At 40.1% G+C, this 19,203-nt stretch overlaps 1 protein-coding gene across 2 annotated transcripts; it reads left to right on the forward strand.

The window, feature by feature from the left end:
• The first annotated feature begins 4,661 nt into the window (after positions 1-4,661).
• FIGNL1 (fidgetin like 1) lies at positions 4,662-9,483 on the forward strand. Of its 2 annotated transcripts, none has more exons than XM_063116262.1 (2): positions 4,662-4,691; positions 7,074-9,483. In XM_063116262.1, the coding sequence occupies exon 2, from the start codon at positions 7,077-7,079 to the stop codon at positions 9,141-9,143; it is 2,067 nt and encodes a 688-aa protein (XP_062972332.1). In that variant the 5' UTR covers positions 4,662-4,691; positions 7,074-7,076; the 3' UTR covers positions 9,144-9,483. The 2 variants fall into 2 exon arrangements, with proteins under 2 accessions (XP_062972332.1, XP_062972323.1); XM_063116253.1 differs by lacking the exon at positions 4,662-4,691 and adding an exon at positions 6,363-6,443.
• The last annotated feature ends 9,720 nt before the right edge of the window (positions 9,484-19,203 follow it).

Genomic DNA, 19,203 nt, shown 5'->3' on the forward strand with positions numbered 1-19,203 from the left:
GATTTCCACTATTATATTTCATAGTGTGTAAGTTTGCAGTATGAAACGCTGCTTCATAATTCAGTATCTTGGTAGGTACCTGTCTTGACTCCCTCAATGGTACCTCAATAGGATGCAATTTTCCTCAAGAACCTAGGCCTAGTTTTCACTGAGATAGTAAACCTATGTCTTAAATGTACAAGTTCAAACTTCTGGGCAAGGGGCTCACATCTTTTGATAGCTCTATCATACAGAACATTATTTCTCCGCAGAATATGAAACGTTGGCGATAAGTATAAGGTAGAATCTTTCAGCTTAACATCTAGTTTTCTCTGTGAAAATCATTTTTTTCCTGTCATGGGACTCTTTTCTTGGGCTAGAAAATGTATTGCCTAGAAATTGGTTTACCATCTCAGTTAGAACTAGGCCTTAGTTAAGTTAGGGAATGTACACAATAATGGGGCATTTGCTTCAAGATCTTAACGACCAGATGCATTAGGGAACACTGCTCCTGTACCGTTGATACTTGTGCATGCCGAGCTGCACATTCATAATTCCCTCTTCTCCAAAATTATCAAAAGCATAGGAATTCTGTGTTAAACAAAAAGTCACAAATATTTTATATTGTATTCTCTAAACAGATGCATGTTATTAAAGGTGGGTGTGTAGGGCTGTTAAGTTTTAAAAGTTCTGGCACATCAGGCTGAAAATCTGTAGAATGTTCCTCCCTAGGATTGGGGAAATGTAGGTTCAAATCCCCACTCAGCCATGAAGCTCACTGGGTGATTTGAGGCTAGTCAAGATCTCTCAGCCTAATCTACCTCACACACTTACTGTGAGGATAAAATATGTGGGGTGTGTGTGAAAAAACCCCATTTATGCTACCCTGAGCTCGTTGAAGGAATGTTGGGATAGAAATATAATAAACATTTCAAGGGAAAACATTTTCAAATATGGATACTCATACACTCCAGATTGTAAAGCAGTTGTATAATGAATAACTGTTATCCCATTCATGCCATTCCAGTTTTAGCAACCTATCAAGGCTAATAGTAGTAATAATGTGTGAATGTTTACTGGGGGAGGGAGCAATTTTTTCATATACTTTTTCTCTGTGTAAGAGTCCTATAAATCCAGGATATCTATCCTAATTAATTACCGAGGTCTCTTCTAATCACCTTTGGTCTATTCATATACCAACAGAGTTTTATTTACTATAAAACTAATTGCCTATCAGCTTTGGATTTTTCCTGTAACCATAATTTATACAGCATCCAAAAGAATTCAGAAAGTATCACATTTCCTTCCTATTTCTAAATTAGGAAAGTGGCTAATTTACAGTATTAGCTGTGGATTATGTTTTGTAACAAGGCAATCTCAAGTTTTTAAAGTTGTAGGTGTGCTCTGTATAACTGAATTTCTCTTGTCTGATAACATACTGAGTGCTGTTATAAAACGTCTCCTGTAGTTCCCAGAGTTTTGTGAACCTAGCTATATGTGAAGTTAAATGCACCACTTGAAGTGATGTCAGTTTTTTAAATTTTTTAAAATTAAACCAAGCACACAGACCCCAACCAGATTTGGATCACAAGAGGGAGGGAGGGGAATTTTAACCCTTCACTCCCCTGGTACAATCATGAAAAATATCCCCAGCCCTGCACCGCAAATAGCAATTTTAAAAAACCTTCCATTTAACACCAATGGAAGCTTTTTTTCTATTGCTATTTGCATTGCAAAGTGTTGTTTTCTCTCTCTTTAGAATCATAGTGAGGAAGAAAGTGTTAAACCTCCCCTCCCTGCATGCTGTGGTCTCAATTTGGAATGGGTTCCATGAAGCTTGGTTTTAATGAAAAAACAAACTCTGACATTGCTGTAAGTGACACATTAATGTTATGTATAGTTAGGCCTCGAATACTATTTATTTTCTTTCTGGCAGGACTCCTATGCTTTTACTGCTGCATTGGTTGACATAAATCCAGCTGCTGAAGATGTCATCACTGCATATACAAGCAGGGGAAAACTTATAAATTTTCTGAACATTTGAGAGAGAGAGAGAAAGGTGACAACACTATTAAGAGTATTATGACATGGCAATGGTTTGTTGCATTAAATGTAATTTGGTGGATAGTTAAACTGCTCTGCTGGTGTGCTCATATTTTCTTACCCGCTGAAGAACGTAAGCATTTCTTGTAAAATGTGTATGCCTTAAAACCATTATCTGGCACTATTTCCCCACACATATTTCATTCATAGTTTTATTCTATATTGTATGACTTGTTAATTAGTAAATCACAGTCCATGGTGCCTTTTCATCAGAAGCTCACAAAGCGACTGAAATTATATCTTTATAAATGCACTTTAGGAGAATTATCTGTCTAACCCCCTACTATTACAAATTAGGCATATGCCAAACCTTTGGAAAACATACCTTTTCTAACAGGCATTCCCAGAAAGGTAAACTTGTATTCTGTTTGGAAACTTGTTTTCTACATCACTTAAAAATTCTTTAATGCACATGATTAATATACTTAAATAAATAATAAATAATATCTGAACTCAAACAATACGTAGCTGCTTAAAAGGTATATTATGAGAAGGAAAAATGAATTGGTTTCACATTGCCACTTTATACAATAATAATATTTGTGTTGTGGGGAAAGATTATAAATATACTTATCAGTGAATATATTTTTAAAAAAGATGTTAATCCTGCTTTTGCTAAGGTGTATGGTAACACATTGTGCTTCATTAAAATTGGTATAGCAACATTGTATTTCTCTGTTCTATTTTTGCCTTCAATGTTCTGTTAAGGGTTTTGCCTTATTTGTTAAGTTAATGGCTGCTATTTACAAAATGGGCTCAGGACTGATGGAGAAAACTGCAAGGGGACCCTGATACACGTCTTTATTGTTTTACACTTACACACACACTTCAATTTGTTCAGGGACAGCTGATGCTTATTGGGGTGGAGGGCAGGGCAGCTCACAGAAGGTGGAGCCAAGAGCACGAGTTCAAAGCAGAGGGTTGTGGGGGTGGTTGTGTTGGGGCAACACTTCAAAAGTAGTTCTTTGAACCCACATTTGCCCTGTCCACCCGCAAATCATTGTACAGAAAGGACAAACTGAAGCATGAAAGTTAAAATTAAGGTGTTGAGCATAACGCAGAGGGTTGGGGGACAACACAAAAGCACACCTTTCAGCCCAAATTTCTCTGTTCCATCAGCAAGCCATTGCACAGAAAGGGGAAAGTGAGGAAAACACGTTAGGACAGGGGTGCAAAGCAGAGGTGTGTGAGTGTGACTGACCCAAACAGTTCTCACTATCTGATGATCCTTCCACTACTGCTCTATTTGCTCCTCTGCCTGCTTCCTCTGCATACTTGTGAGAGAGCAACACATGCGCACACGTACACGTACACACATTGTCTGTGTGGCTATCCTCTATGGACACCCATTTCAGTTTTGGCGCAGGGAGCCGAGCATTACTATATATGGCAACCAGGCGGAGAGGCTCTCCAGACCAGGATGCATTGTCTGATATGTCGGCTGCTGTGCTGCCTTCTGCTGCGCCTGTACCTGGCTGGAGTGCAGGAGGCAGAGAAATGAGTGAGCCCATAGCTTCGCTCCTGACTTTTGTATATGCATAGTCCAGGAGGAGACAGACGTCAGACTGCACATGCACAACTCCACTCCTTGGCAGAATAGTGCGCGTGGCATGGATTTTAAAAAATAAAATAAAATTCATCTTGCGTGTGTGGAGGGGTACAGTATGGGTTGGAACCCAGGCGGGGCTCTGCCTGTCTCCCTTCATGATGGACCGCCTCTGAATATCTAATTTTGTAACCTGCAGTATTTATTACCAATGAGTGTAAGGGCACAATCCTGTGCATGTTTAGAAAAAAAGAAGTCCTACAACTCCCAGCATTCCTCAGCCGGCATGGGAGTGACAGATCTTTTCTCTCTCTAAAACATGTATAGGATTGGTCCCTAAATGGCACCTTTTATTTATAATTTATTTATTACATTTCTATACCGCCCAATAGCCGAAGCTCTCTGGGCGGGTCACAAAAATTGTAAAAAAAAAAAAAAAGACCGGGAAAAGTATGTTTGCTACCGGTGCCTTGGGTCGAGGCAGGGTTCTCTCACAGCAGAGTTCCACGCAGGCGTGAACCTCAACAGGCAACTCAGTTTTGGGAAATTAAACATTGCCATTTGGGTTTTACCCGTGTAATGGGATGGGAATAATATCGGCAAAATCTACTGGCTGGCTCCTTAAACGGAGAGTTTGAACTTTATGTAGCTTATATATAAACCTCAAACTCTCCATAATACTGCATGCACGTGATGAAGAGGACTGCATACTCCACGAAAGTTTATGTGAGAATAAATTTGTCCTTCTTTAAAGGGCCACAAAACTCTGTTGCTTTTGCTGTGAGTGACAGACTCACACGGCTACACGCTGCCAATTAAAACGAAAGCGTGTTTCCTGAAAGTGTGTTTCCAGCCAGCGCCTAAGCGCCTCCTCTTCTGGAGAGGGAAACCGGAGAGCAGGGCGCTGCTGATTGGCCTCGCCAAACGCTCTGCCGTTTGTGGGGTTAATGCGTCCTTGCGCCCTCCTGGAAAGGGCGGGATTTCGTTTCCTTTTGTTTTTGGCGCGCGGCGGCGGCTGCCCCGGCAGAGAGAAGTTTGCTGAGGTGCCCAAGATAGTTGTCTGGTTCGTAATTAAGTGTTGCGCTGCCCCCGACCCCCCCTCCATCCCTTGCATGAGGATTGAAAAAGCGCGGGAATCATTGTGGCGTCTCCCCGTTATTGGCGTGGCTGCGCGTCCGCGCACCGTTTACCGACCTTCACTTTGCGCGCCGTAATAACGCTAACGCAGCCTTCCACCCACACCTGCGTAGCGAGAATGAAACAAGCTCTGGGTGTGTTTTAAGAGTGCTCCATAGCGAGCAGCGCAGGTTTGATCTGTGTGGTATATCGGAAAATTCTTCTATATAGTGCACGTTTCATTCTATATATCAGAACACTATTGGAGTTCTCTACAGGCTGCTTTTAAAGCAGTTCTGTTCTTAGGCCCCCCTTAGATTTCAGTTAAAAATGTACTATTAACTCAAGAATGTACTGTTAATGCCTTTGTGTGTTGGGTAAAATAATATTTTACCCAGTTATCTCAGCTTTGTTATGAGCTCTTGAGTTTGCTCAAGGCCACCCACACCCTCAACCTTAACATGTATGCCTCTCCCCCCCCCCATTCCATTGAGTAAGGAGGGGATATTTATTTATTTATTACATTTTTATACCGCCCAATAGCCGAATCACAAATAATGATTGTGCCCGGTCTTATTTATACAACCATGTCAGACTTATTGAGACTGCAATCCTAAGCACATTTATCAGAGAGTAACTGCATATCTACTCAGATGTAAGTTCTATTAAATTCAATGGGGTTTACTCCCATGAAGGTGGGTATAAGATTGCAGCCTAAGTCCCACTAACTTACAGGGACTCCTGAGTGAACATGCTTTAGATTCATGCCTAAGATAATATATGTGAAGCCTGTTGAGGACTTAGACAAGATCTAAGTGTGCACAGCTTATCTGAATTGAAAAAGGATATACACAGACGCAGAGATGGTAAAAAGTTAAATATACTTATAGAATAAAATTGCTTTTTGCCATTTAGGAATGGTCAAATATTTAATGCCTGAATTTAACTCCAGAAGCCGCAATCATTTAATAATGTCCATGTGCGTAAGCTAGGGTGACCATATGAAAAGGAGGACAGGGCTCCTGTATCTTTAACAGTTGCATAGAAAAGGGAATTTCAGCAGGCGTCATTTGCTTATATGGAGAACCTGTTGAAATTATTATTATTATTATTTATTTATATAGCACCATCAATGTACATGGTGCTGTACAGAGTAAAACAGTAAATAGCAAGACCCTGCTGCATAGGCTTACGTTCTAATAAAATCATAATAAAACAGTAAGGAGGGGAAGAGAATGCAAACAGGCACTGGGTAGGGTGCCTCTTCTTCACAACAGTTAAAGGTGCAGGTGCCCTGCCCTCTTTTAAATCTGGTCACAGTACAGCTGCAGTATAGCTCCTGCAGCTTTAACTGTTGTGATGAAGAGGAAATTTCACCAGGTGTGGTATGCATACAAATGACACCTGCTGAAATTCCCTTTTTTTTGCAACTATTAAAGATGCAGGAGCCCTGTCGGCCTTTTCATATGGTCACCCTACGTAAGCTATTCATACAACAAAGGAACAATTGTCTAAAGGTTATGTAGTCAAACACGAAATTTATAACTAAAGAATACATTTGTAATCAAGGGCGCTGAATCAATTATTAATGTATTTTTAACTAGTAGCTACAAACAATATGTCTTTCAGGATTTGACCAAGCTGCTCTCAAGGTGCAAATTGGAAGCAGTATTCCTGTGCTACCTGCTCTGTAGTCCAGGTGTGTAACATGCTTCAGTCCCCACTGACAGGGTCTGGTGTATCTTATACAGTATAAGATTCCCATGTTCACCATGTGGGTATCCAAGAGAATGATGATTACTTGCCAGGCCACTTCCTATCTTTGATTATGTGTGTAACAGTAATAAAATAGAATTGCATAAGGTCACTGTCAGGATCACCCCCACACATGCAGTTTTGTTAATAAAACAGCTGTTCAGATTGTCTGGACATAGATCTTGCAGCCCCACTTGACCTACTGTAGAGGCAAATTAAACTTTAGGAGAGACGGAGAGTGTCGGCTATTTGTGGGAAGGATCCTTTTATGTATATGAGGAAATATGGTATGAACAACAGGAGGTTTGGTTGTGGTGCTCTCCTTGGTTGAAGGCAGAAATTCATGCCCTTGCTAAAGCATGACACTGTCAAGTGTTTGAATCATAGCATAATTTTTAAATCAAGAAATATGAGATTATTTTTCTGACTGTGAAATATTTGTCAAATATATCATGGTGGTCAAATAAGAAGTGGCAAGCAATACAGTAGAGTTCTGATTGCTTCTTTAGCTAGAGCTACTGTAAGAGGGTGCCCCTTTTCTTATCACCACATTTTTTGGTCTATTTCTCTGTAGATCATGCAGACCAATAGCCCCAGTGACATACACCAGAGTGAATGGCAGAAGAATTACTTTGTGGTTACCTCTGACACCTGTACACCAGGACAGAAGGCAGATGCATATCGTGCACAGATTTTACGCATTCAATATGCATGGGCAAACTCAGAGATCTCCCAGGTTTGCGCTGCCAACCTGTTCAAAAAATATGCAGAAAGGTACTCTGCAGTTATTGACTCTGACAATGCAGAGACCGGCTTGAATAACTATGCTAAAAACATTTTAACCTTGGCAAGATGTCAGCAAAGTGACAGTGACAAGTGGCAATCTGCTTTGACAACAAGTAATGTGATGGAATTGAAGTGTGTTCAAGAGATGATGCAGGCTGGCAAAAAGTTCCAGAGCTCTCTGGTGACACAAGCAGATGTAAGCATTGATAAAGAGGTCACTGCTTCTGTTTCTTCAAATCTTTCCAAACAGTCTCTCTGCAGTGGTGAAGGAGAACCTGTGCTTGGGGCTGGCTCATCAAATTCTATAAATCAGGGACCAGTTATCCTTGGGAGACCCACAACTTTGAAACATCATCAAAATGTTATGCTTTCCTCAACCAAGACAGGAGTTACACATTCTTTTTCATCCTTGCTTAAAAGTGAAGGGTCTGAAGATGCCTCTTTTGCAACCCCCTTATTTGGAAATAGTGAATTAGCATTTAATAGTTCTCTGACAGCCACAAGTAATTCCAGTTTTGGGCAAAATTCATCAACTTCCACTCAGTCAAATTTCTATGCAGGGATGGGCAACCTGGGAAAAAGGAAAACATTTTTTGTTACCAGTGAAGACAGTAGTAATGCATCTTCTAGTTTCATTCATAATAAGTCAGTTAATATAGAAGAAAAGAACTTTGCAGGGAGTGGAAGCAAAAACAGTGAGAACAAAGCATCTGGTTTCAAAACTGCAAAAGAACAACTCTGGGTAGACCAGCAGAAGAAATGCCAAAATCAACATCCGCGTACACCATTCCCATCATATGGTGGTATAAAGAAGTCTTTGGGAGCTGGAAGATCTCGGGGTCCATTTGGAAAGTTTGTCCCTCCAGTGCCAAAACAAGATGGAACTGGAGATACGGGAATGCAATGCAGACCTTATGGAACTGTAGCTACAGAGCTGGCTTGTCCAACAGATGAACGGTTAAAGAACATAGAACAAAAAATGATAGAACTTATTATGCATGAGATCATGGACCATGGACCTCCAGTAAATTGGGATGACATTGCTGGAGTTGAGTTTGCAAAAGAAACTATCAAGGAGATAGTAGTATGGCCTATGTTGAGACCTGACATTTTTACTGGCTTACGGGGTCCTCCAAAAGGTATTCTTTTATTTGGTCCTCCTGGGACGGGGAAGACTCTCATTGGCAAATGTATTGCATGCCAATCTGGGGCCACATTTTTTAGCATAAGTGCCTCTTCACTGACCTCCAAGTGGGTAGGTGAAGGAGAAAAGATGGTCCGTGCGTTGTTTGCTGTGGCACGATGCCAGCAGCCAGCAGTAATTTTCATTGATGAAATTGATTCTCTCTTGTCCCAGCGTGGAGATGGTGAGCATGAGTCTTCCAGAAGAATAAAAACTGAGTTCTTGGTCCAGTTAGATGGAGCGACAACCTCTTCTGAAGAACGCATACTAGTTGTAGGAGCAACCAACCGTCCACAAGAGATTGATGAGGCTGCCCGAAGGAGACTGGTAAAGAGATTGTACATCCCGCTTCCTGAAGCTTCTGCTAGAAAGCAGATAGTGTCACGTCTGATGTCAAAGGAACATTGCTCCCTAACGGAAGAGGAAATAGATCTCATTGTTAAAAAATCAGATGGGTTTTCTGGGGCTGACATGACTCAGCTTTGTCGAGAGGCTTCTCTAGGCCCCATTCGCAGCCTTCAGTCTGTTGACATTACGACTGTCACACCTGAGCAAGTACGATGTATTGTTTTTCAAGATTTTGACAGTGCTTTAAAAACTGTGCGCCCCAGTGTGTCCTCCAAAGATCTGGAATTGTATGAAACCTGGAATCAAACATTTGGATGTGGAAGATAAGAGTAATTAATTTGCATAATAAAGTTACATAGTAGTGTTGATTTTGATTGATTTTTTCTAAAATGTTCCTGGCATTCTAATAAATGTGAGGAAACTCTTGATTTGTACATATTTTTGCTTTGTTGCCTGAGCTAGTAAACTGTTTGCAGATAGATTGCTTCACAAGAGGTGCTGTTTTGAGACAGATTTGTCCTTGCCTAGGGATATTATTTAATGTTTACTTATGTATTTCACTTGTGCATGAATCAGCAGGTAATGTATTCCATGTCATATTCCAGAACAAAGTGTCATGAAGGAAATTGTAAGTTTACAAAATTCCTGGTATTAACACACACAGGACTGTGTGGTTTTTCTTCTTTTACATTAAAATCTTAAGCAGTTTCTACATGATTTGCATTTGATATAAGAGTACAAACCAAATACAGAATAAATTGGTACAAACAATTTTACATTTTAAAGGTTTTGAGGAATTGTTTTAAGTCTAGTTCTAGCATTGCCTTTAAAGTAATAAATATCTCACCCAGATGGCATTACTGGCAGCAAAGTGGAGTGGAGTAGTCAATCTGAGACAGGTGTTTTGGTCTCTCATAAGGACAGATGGTATGTCCTGCAGTCTCTGTGCTTTGACTCTCCTGTTTAAAAGATTTCTTTTGATTTGCTAATGTATGTTTCCCACAAACCAAGATTCTTTCTAACAATTACTTTGTGTGTGTTTGTGTGTGCGTGCGTGCACGGGCAAAGATCCCAGCTATGATTTGGTGTGATACATAGCAAAACAAGATGCCACGTGGTTCTCTTTCTTAGGTCCTATTTTCTTACAGTATTTTATGTTTATGTATTTGGATCATAACCTGAACATGTTAGCAATAGTCCAGTTAGTTTTTTCCCCCATTTTTTTTAGCTAATGTACATGTTTCCTGACTTTAACTGGTAAAATGGTTCTACCTTGCTTTTCTCAGATTCCTTTAAAAATAGCAGGCTCCTAGGTCAGTGTAAAGTCATAGTACTTCAGCAGAAATGCATCTGTTAGAATGTCATCATCCCAATTCAAACCTAATACAGTAATATATTTTAATATTCCATTGCTTCTTTATGAAAATAGTAGCTTAGGAGAGTTTTCCAAGAGAAATGTGGAAGACCAATAACTTTATTTTGGATGAATATTTGCAAGGTGACCTATTATGCAAGTAGGTGCAGGAGTCTTGCCAAATGTTTAGAGTACAAAGACGTCTGGGGAAAATATTTGCCATACTTTGTCATGTAATACTATAATTCTCGGCACACTTTATAGGAAGCAACCCCCCTTGGAGTCATTAGGCCCTACTAATAAGTAAACATGTGTGCATATCCCTGCAGTAACCATAGTGTAAAGGTGCTGCTCCATCATAATCAGTGTACAGTACACAGAAAACAAATCTAATAATCTTGCGTGTTTGCTACAGATGGGTCAGCATTTATGTCAGACACTGGGTATCTCCTAAAACTTCATATTGGTAGAAACTGCTGCCAGCAGCAGTTATACCGATGGCATTGATTCTCCTGTCCTAATATTAAAATGAGATGCATTTAGCAAATTATTATTTTTGCCTTGAGAGTTTCCTTTTAGTGCCAGGTAGAGACCAAAAATATTTGTATCTGTCTTGTTCCTTCCTGATATATCTTGCCTTGTATCAGTGTAAATTTGAAAATATATTCATTGTGAATAAACAACTTTTCTGTCATGATAAATGTAGAAATTATCTAAATGGGGGAAAATCTGTATTGCAGGTTACAGGATAGAGTGCAGGTGAATGCCTAATACTTGCCTCAGAGATTTTTGATAAATTGCCAAGTTTCTGAAAACGATAATTATGTGGATGTTATAAACAGTAAGCTATATTTTATTTTTATTTCATTTCAACATGAATATCCTGCCCCACATTTCAAATGGCTGATATGAAACTACAAATTTCAAAACAACTTAGTAGATGAGTGTTCATTTAGTAAAACAAATATAGGAGGAGATTCCTTATTTTTAAAATATAATTGCCCTTGATTATTTGTAAACCAGGAATAACTTGACTCAGTTGCCCCCCCTGCCCCCAAAGTTAGATTTCTTTTCTAAAATATTCTTATTTTCAGGCAGCACAAAATAAATTAGATGCTTTAAATGCTTTGGTTTGTTAAATCTACTGCCTAAATGGCTTCACAAGACTTTCATTTCTGTATTGTACATGTAAAAACTGGGCCCTCTGGAAAGCTGGTGCATGGATTTTATAACTGATTCGTCAAAGGAACAGTAGTACAAGCCATCTTTTATTATTTAACCGTATAATGCAATGATTCTCAAACTGTGGGGCAGGCCCCCTTCAGACAACACAGAAAAGGCATGCAGTTCCAGAGAGGGATAGGATCAGCAATTTCACATTTGAATTCTTTAAGAACTCCAGAATGGATACCATCTAGACCTGATGATTTAGCTTTCAATTTTTCAATAAGGTCTAGAATGAAATCTCTTATCACTATTTGCCTCAATCCCTCGGACTCATATCCTGAAAATATCAGTTCAGGGATTTGTATCTGCCCTTCATTTTCTGCAGTGAAGACGGAAACAAATAATTCATTAAGGGTGCCATCATATTGGGATGCCTGTCAGCCCCTGAACTTGGAGGCTGACAGGCATCTTATGCAGAGCCGGAGAAGCACGGAGACAGTTTTCGCCTCTGTGCTCCTCCCACCCTGCATTATTGCTAGATGGGTGTTTTTGCCCATGTTGCTAAGGCGTTGGTGAGGGAAGGAGGCTGGGGATAACTCATATCCCTGCCTCCCCAGTTCTCTCTCCATCTTTCTGAGATCACCTTTGCAACCTTGGAGAGGCAGCCAGTGCAGTTCTCTCCATGCTGCTGCAGGGTGGAGGAGGCGGGGAGCTTGGGCCTCCTGGGTCTGAGGTTGGAACACTGTTTCCCACCTCAGATCTGGGAATCTGATCCTATGCCACCCTAGACACTTGCCTCCTAGACATTGCTCTACCTGTTTCTTTGCAGTCTCCTTGAACTCCTTTAACTCTGTTGCCATCCATTAGTCTAATCACCTTCCTAGCTCGTTTCCTGCTTCTGATATACTTAAAGTATTTTAGCAAGCTAGCATGTATATGTATGTACATGGCAAGCTAGCTTGCTAGGGAGAAGTATGTTAGCTTAGCCTATTGACATGATAGCTTTTTGTATTGAAAGCGTTGTTAGGTTCTCATTGTGTTCTAGGAGGTGGGCATTTAGAATGTAAGAACATAAGTGCCATGCTGGATCAGACCAAGGGTCCATCTAGTTCAGCACTCTGTTCACACAGTGGCCAACCAGCTGTCGACCAGGGACCAATAAAGCAGGACATGGTGCAACAGCACCCTCCCACCCATGTTCCCCAGCAACTGGTACACAAAGGCTTACTGCCTCGGATACTGGAGATAGCACCAAACCATCAGGGCTAGTAGCCATTTATGACCTTCTCTTCCAGTAATTTATCCAACACCCTTTAAAGCCATATAAATTGGTGGCCATCAGTACATCTTGTGGTACTTTCTAATGTTGTAATATCAGCCTCTTAGCTTCAAAAGGGTACAGAGAATCCATTTATGCTGACCATGCGTTAACTTTCAAGAGGTAAGTAGAAAATTTAAGAGAAAGTGTATGTCAGTAAATATTATTTTATTTATTTTATTTATTTATTTAGAATATTTATATACCGCTCCTCATTGAAAAAATTTCGGAGCGGTGTACAAGGTAAAATGAAAATAAAAACAGAATAAAACAGTTAAAACAAAATTTAAAAAGAAGCAAAAAAAAAAAATTCCAAGGCTGCATGTTAAAGAAAGGCTTCTTGGAATAAAGATGTTTTCAGGAGGCGCCGAAAAGAGTACAAGGTTGGAGCCTGTCTGACCTCCAGAGGCAGGGAATTCCACAGGAGGGGCGCCGCCACGCTGAAGGCTCTTCCCCTGGTGGATTCCAATCGGAGGATGGATCTAGGTGGAACCACCAGGAGCAGGCCCTCGGATGACCTCAGTGACCGGGCAGGTTGGTAAGGGAGAAGGCGCTCTCTCAGGTATCCTGGTCCCAAGTTGTTTAGGGCAAAATATTAAAGAGTGCTCCAATAAAAATAATAATCTGTAATAACCTCCTCCCAAAAAGAGGCAACTATTATACCTCTGGCAATTAGCTGACTTAGACAAATCCTTTTTAAAGAGATGTAATGTCCAATAGACACAGAACAACATTTTTGCTGAATAAGGCATAACATGAGATCCATAGATGCTTCCTTATACTGAAAAAGCAGCAAGGGTTTATTATGCTATTTATCATCTACACGAAATCAATGGAGGAGGTTATTTGGGGATGTGGGCTAAGATGTCAATATGCAGGTGAAACCCAGCTTTACCAATTCTATTCATCTAATGCAGGTGAGACTGGATGTCCTACATCGGTGCCTGAGCAGTGTAATGGACTGGATGAGGGCCAATAAACAAGTTTAATCCAGTCAAGATGGAGATACTATTAGTCAGTGGTTTGTCTGCCCAGTTGAGTGGTGTTCAACTGTTTCTGGAGAGGTATTCCTCCTGAAGGATCAGATACACAGTTTTGGTAGCTCCTGGATCCATCATGGTCACTTCAGGCACAGGTGGTGGCTAGGAGCACCTGTTATCAGTTTAGGCTGATATATCAGCTGCCAGCCATATATGGGCAGAGATAGCCTACCAACAGTTATCCACACTATGGTAATCTACAATTCATTGTATGTTGGACCTCTGAAAATGGTTCAGAAATTTCAACTAGGCCACAATAAAGCTGCTAGATTACTTACTTGGGACTGATCAAAATGATCACGTCACAGGGTAAATCCCATTAAATCCAGTGGTACTTACACATACATTTTTTTAAATTTTATTTATTATTACCTTTATATCCCACCTTTTTTCCTCAAAGGAGCCCAAGGCGGCGTACACAATCCTCTCCATTTTATCCTCATAACAACAACCCTGTGAGGTAGGTTGGGCTGAGAGAGTGACTGGCCCAAAGTCACCCAATGGGTTTCCATGACTGAGTGGGGACTAGAACGCAGATCTCCCGACTCCAAGTCCAACACTCTAGCCACTACGCCACACAACATCACTGGCTTGGGTCCAAAGAATTACATCGCTACTTCTGAAATCTTGAGGAAATGTTGGATTTTTGTTTCTCAGACAGCAGCCCTGTATACCATACCACAAACTTCGTTTGGAACAGAAGAGTTTTAAAAGGGCCTTTTCAGTGGTGGCCGCCCAATTATGGAATGCTCTCCCCAACGAGGCTCGCCTGGCGCCAACATGGTTATCTTTTCGGTGCCAGGTTAAGACCTTTCTCTTCTCCCAGGCAGTTAACAACATGTGCTGAGTTTGTTTCTAACTGACCTCAGAATAGCTGGTTTTATAAAGATACTGTTGTTTTTATGCTTTTAATGTTTTTAAACTTTGTATATTTGTTTTTAACATTTACTGTTTTTGACTTTTGTAAATCTAGAGAGCTTTGGCTAAGGGGCGGTATATAAATGCAATAAATAAATAAATGAAAAAGTGTTAAGAGAAAAAAAATGCACTGAGTTTACCCAGTCACCCGGTGCGCCTAAAATTGTTCTTTGAATCCTATTCTCCGTGTGTGATATGTTCACCATTAAAAGAAAAGTTTGCTGTCCCATAGCTTATGAACTAAGAAAAATACATACAAAAACTTGACTTTACATCTGTATTCTATATATTTATGCTCATGCAGTAAAAACAAGTGCTTAAAATGTAATTGCCTTCTGTGGTGATTTTTTCTTTCATTAGTGTTCGGGCAATATGCATATTTATCCCACCATCTTGCAGAAATCCAGATCAGCTACTGAAAATTGTGGTTCCATTGAAACAAGTGCCTATTATATATGTGTTCCATAATTTCCTATTAAAATGCTACCCAAAATGAAAAATAACGTAATTTCACAAAATATAGACAATTGCAACAAAGCAGGGCGTGATTGCAATTTAAGGCAAATGATGCAGATAAATCCACTTTAATGGATATGTTCAGTAGATGCAAAAATATAATACTCCCTTATTTATTCTTTTTGGCTGGTTGAACTTTGTGAGAAGAAATGCAGAACCCTCTTCCTTTATGTGGTTCAGTAACATTAGGTGCTCGTCTCACACACACACACACACACACACACACACACACACACACACACACACACACACACACACTTCTAAATTGTAGTAAATAATTTCTGCAGTCTTGGAAAGGTGAATATTCATTAACAATTAAGGTAGTTCAAAATATTTTCATTTTCTTCCTATATTTTCCATATTTAACTTAGGTAAATTGCATTGGCACATTTTGAAATCATCTGCATTTCCATTTAAAAGAACTGCACCAGTTAGGACATAGAACTTGAGACAGTAGTGATCTCCATTTTAATAAAAATAACCTCAGTATAAACTAAAAGTCTGAATGCAATAGAAATATTCAAATAAGGAACCTGTTTGTTCCTACAAATTTAAATCAACATTCACTTTAAAACACATTTTCCTGTTTTCTGGTGGTGGTGGTGGTGTTTGACTTTTCCATGGACTGAATTTTTAAAAGTTAAAGCTTAAAGCATAAATAGTGTTTAGCATAAATTCTACTCTTTGGGCTTCTGAAATTTGAAAGCGTTTACTTAAACTAGTGATTTTCTGTTGAATTTCTCCTGAGATGCAGCTGTTAAAGTCACAAAGAGGAAAAAGGTTTTGGGGTGGGAGGGGGGTATCAACCATGGTTAGATTTTTTCCATTATTTCTTTTCATTGAAATTTGACAGACTGGGTCTAGCATCCCTACTTATCACTGACATAGTTTATACTTTTGACATGGTTTATATATTTCATTTTTGACTCCCTTACTGTTTTAGGACCCTGGGCAACAACCTTTATAATACTAGTGAAACATTTGCAGTGCATTCCTTTTCATGACTACTCAGAAATCAGACCAAGTCAAGGGGACTTGCTCCCAGGTGAGTGTGTACAGGACTGCGACTTTAGTCAGTTTTTAGATTAATCCATTAAAATATTTATTGAGTAAACGTCACAGGTTATTCAGTCAAAATAGTTTTAATACAAAGAAGAGTTATAACAAATGCTGTGGGTGGCAGACACTTTTCTGTCTCAGTTGGGGGTATGCCTCTTCTGGGGCTGCCTACTGTGATGTGTACATACATTTTTTCCCCCCTTCAATAGTATTTGTGTGTAAATTAATGCAGATTTAATTTATTACAGAGAAGTTCTACCATGATAACTTTATTCCTATTTTGTATTATTATTTACAACATTCCTGGTATCTTGGCTGAAGTATCCATTTTGTTCTTAGAAAGGCAGCAAGAGGCTTGAAGGCTTCCAGGAATAAGAGAGCACTGGATGGTTGTGAGTGGCCAGAGGCATAATTGCTAATTACCTCCACTGATTAAGAGGAGTTGCCCTTGTGGAACAGCTTTGCTGGATCAGAGTAAAAGCTTATCTGGTCGAACATCCTGTTCCCACAGTGGCCAATCAGATGCCTGTGGTAAACCCACAAGTAAATGCTTTCCTGACTACCACATCACTACCTCAGCCAGACAATCCTTTAAACTGGCCATTCTATACCCTTGGTGGGAAACATGACACAAACATGAACTATCCTCACCAGAAATAGATCAGCGGATTAAAGCAATGCCTGGACACTCATTGTGATTTTTTTGTTGTTGTTCTGTATACTTCTATGTAACTGTATCCCAGATGCATGGCTTTTGTAGTGCTCAGTCAACCAAGTAGCCAGGAACTTCCTTGAAGTTCCCTTTGATTCCCCAGAGCAAAGCTATTAATCCTTTTGTTCTATCCCATCCAGAGTCAGCCAAGAACCAAGATCCTTGCGTACCTTTTGTTTTGAAGTCTATAACGCCCGCTGAGGTTGAGCACCCAGTGCTTAGCTTTTCAGCTGTGGGACTCAGCATAGACAGACTCTCTGTTGTACATCTCCAGGATCACCTTGTTACACTTCTTAGCATTCTCTCACTGCTACTGTGGTGCCTAGCCCATTTTTCCAAGGCCAGAGTTCCTCTCTCCTGCTTTGCCTGTACCACTTCATTGCCTTGTTTGCGCAGACAGGCCTGTTGCATTGCATATCCACATAGAGTTTACAACCTGGTGATGCACCCATTGTGGCCCTCTAGCCAACTTCCTTATATGGTGCAGCCTTACACTGGACTGTTGGCTCAATACTTGCCCCTCCAGTGAGCTGTGGCTAGTGGGAGCATATGCTATTCCTGATGAGTTTTTGACTCTTGAGTCCATTGGAGTATTCATTTGGTTTACAAGCTCGGAATCTTGGGCATTGTATCGAAGTTATCCTAAGGGTCTTGAATCAAGTGCAACCACCTGCATACCCATACATTAGCTACTTTCCCTCTACTGTCTCCTTCCCGAGGTCCTTTGCCTCTGTCCATGCTTTTTTGCCTTTGATCCCACCCACCACTGAAATGCAGCCACAGAGAGCTTCTCCAAAATGGAATTTGGCCCTCAAACCAAAAGAGGTCCAACACTTATGGTCTAAGGAGAAGTCTCATTTTTAGGTTCTCCACTGTAAATTCAAACTTTCCAAACAAATTGTTTTGGCTCTGGGGCTCCTAATAACGTTTTAGCCAGCTGTTTAGTCTTCCCAACATTGCTCACTAGGATGGAGTTGAATAGCGTAATTACTAAAATAACGCTGTTCCAAACTTGGAACGGTTTCAGAAATAATGTGTTCCTCAATAGATCCAGTTCCAATAGTTTAGACCATGAGCACAATGAAATGGTGTGGAATTAGAAAAATGAATCAGGTGGTGAGTGTTTTAGTGTGTGTGTGTTGTTTTTCCTTCCTCCCCCGTCACATCGCTCTTGACATCTACATGACATGCATGATCTTTCTGACTCACTGGAATGTCTGGAACTGGCTTCAGTTACTTCACTTTCCCGTGTTGTGTCAGTTTCAAACGTTCCAAAGAGTTAGTGTTCCTAGTAGAGATCCTATCTGGTAAGTTACTTCCATAGTTTCTCCATTATAACCATTCCATATTCTAACTAGTTCCACATTCCAAATACTGTATTCTTTCCAGTGGAGGCTCATGGCCAATCTAACTGGTGGGGCAGAAAGGAGGCAAAGCCAAGGACATCTATAGGAGTAAGGATTGTGACGAGAAGTTCTGTTATAATAGGTAACCTTTAATTGAAAAGTTGCCCTTCAATATTTGGTATAGATAATCACAGCAAACAGAAAGAAGGAATTTAGCCAGGAATATGTGTTCTAACATCAATGATTGGAAGTGGGGGCATTTCACACACAGAAAACTGAGGCAACAGGCCATTGAAGTTAATGCTGAGTATGGGTTACATAATTACAAGGTTTAAAACAATAATTTTGCCCAGCAAATAGAAAACAGGAGGAATTTAGTCAGAAATGTCTATTCTAAGGTGTTACTTTGCAACAACAAAACAAACTGAGAAGCATGCATCACAAAATGGAGGCCAGCCATGGCCCTCAGTCTATTACTTAAGCAAGTATAATGGAGGACAAAATAACCACCAATTTAAAAGCAGTTCAGTCCATGAACCCCCAACCCCAGCTGAATTTATCCAGAATGGCAACATGGAGAAAGCAATTTCTAGCAGAGGTCGCTTAAAGATTTCCACCCCCATAGTCATAGGGCTGTGGGGAAGCAAAATGGGAACAACGGCTTTTGTTGCCCAAAACAGAATACAAAGATTTTTAAATAAAGAGCAGTATAAATATGAAAAAATAAACAGTCACTATCGCTCCCTCCTGCACCCCCCAACTTAATTTTCTACAGTGAGTAGAATAGATCTGATTGACCACTGAAGTTTCTGTTCACCACTCTGCCGCAAAGATCATCTTCTTGGCTCGCCACTCTGACCATGTTACTCCGCTTCTGAAATCTCTTCATTGGCTTCCAATTCACTTCAGAATCCAATATAAACTTCTCCTGTTAACCTTCAAAGCTTTTCACGGTCT

The sequence above is a fragment of the Elgaria multicarinata genome, chromosome 1, assembly GCF_023053635.1.
Source record: "Elgaria multicarinata webbii isolate HBS135686 ecotype San Diego chromosome 1, rElgMul1.1.pri, whole genome shotgun sequence".
Taxonomy (NCBI): domain Eukaryota; kingdom Metazoa; phylum Chordata; class Lepidosauria; order Squamata; family Anguidae; genus Elgaria; species Elgaria multicarinata.

Excerpts from the sequence above, each read along its gene's own strand:
- FIGNL1 (XM_063116262.1), top strand. The coding sequence starts at position 7,077 with ATGCAGACCAATAGCCCCAGTGACATACACCAGAGTGAATGGCAGAAG.